Raw genomic sequence first — 1,384 nt, forward strand, 5'->3', positions numbered from 1 at the left:
CCCCCCCGGCTGAGCCAAGAAACACATAATAATATTATACATTGGCTACCAAAAGCAAATATTTAACAAAAGACGCTTGGACATGGGATATGTAGCATGCAGTTAGTGTTCCGCATCATCACTCAACAATAATCATGTTAATAGACAGAAACAATATCACTATTCTAACGTGAGTGCTCAATACGTGCATTAGTTAGTAATTGTTGTTAACGTTATCATTTAACATGCTTTAGAGTCATGATGATGATGATGATGATGATGATGATGATGATGATGATGATGATGATGATGATGATGAGAGAAAGAGAGAGAGAGAGAGAGAGAGAGAGAGAGAGAGAGAGAGACAAAGACAGAGACAGAGAGAGAGACAGAGAGAGACAGAGAGAGAGAGAGAGAGACAGACAGACAGACAGACAGAGACAGAGGCAGAGAGAGACTGAGAGAGAGACAGACAGAGAGAGACAGAAAGAGAGATAGAGACACAAAGATAAAGGAGGAGAGACGAAGATGAAACGGGGAGAGAGAGAGAAAGAGTGAGACAGACAGACAGACAGACAGACAGACAGACAGACAGACAGACAGACAGACAGACAGACAGGCAGACAGACAGACAGACAGACAGAGAGCTTTGGCACCAACGTGGTTCAATTCAAAGTTCTGACGAAGTACTTTACCGCTCATATCAAAACAAAAATCTACAAAATATCAAAGCGTTCAAAGCTGACGTGTGCAGCCGTCTTTGTGCTAATGCAAATCACATGGTATCCATGCTGGGAGAATACACAGCAGTAGAAGAACTAGAAAAAAAAGGGGTCAACTTTGACTTTTAACCATTTCACCCCTGCAGGTGGGCCCAGAAGCACGAATTATTATTATTAATGAGTTTACATCATGTGTGTGTATTTGTATATGTGTGTGTGTGTGCGTGTGCGTGTGTGTGTATGTGTGTGTGTGTGTGGTGTGTGTGTGTGTGTGTGTGTGTGTGTGTGTGTGTGTGTGTGTGTGTGTGACATACGTGTGTAATGTCACCAGTCCTAGAAAAAAATTAAACTATTTAAAGCTCTCGTGCCAAAACTCTCCTGAGTCTCTTCGTTCTGAGTTATGCAAAACAGAAACGCGTATTAAGGGTAGACTTTGATGAGATGTAAACATACGCATGCAACATATTTCCAAAGCCAAATTTATGAACAACGGGTTAGTGTCTTAACAGGAGCATTACGTGATTTAATATTAGTGTCTAATATTCACCATACCTTCATGATAATGGTGGTGCTCAAAATATTTTCTTTCCCTTGCTTTGAAAGTTTAAATACTTTTTCACGTCCCTTCTTTGTCTGTCTCACAACCCGTCCTCCTCCTCCTCCTCTCTCTCTCTCTCTCTCTT

At 41.3% G+C, this 1,384-nt stretch overlaps 1 protein-coding gene across 1 annotated transcript in view; it reads right to left on the reverse strand.

Annotated features, from left to right (window-relative positions):
• Positions 1-695: 695 nt before the first annotated feature.
• LOC118477165 overlaps positions 696-1,384 on the reverse strand; it is a 21,672-nt gene continuing 20,983 nt past the window's right edge. The window contains exon 7 of the mRNA XM_035970339.1: positions 696-797. Within this exon, the coding sequence (XP_035826232.1) occupies positions 696-797 (102 nt within the window). The remainder of the gene's footprint in view (positions 798-1,384) is intronic.

Source organism: Aplysia californica, unplaced genomic scaffold (assembly GCF_000002075.1).
Source record: "Aplysia californica isolate F4 #8 unplaced genomic scaffold, AplCal3.0 scaffold00254, whole genome shotgun sequence".
In the NCBI taxonomy this organism is placed as follows: domain Eukaryota; kingdom Metazoa; phylum Mollusca; class Gastropoda; order Aplysiida; family Aplysiidae; genus Aplysia; species Aplysia californica.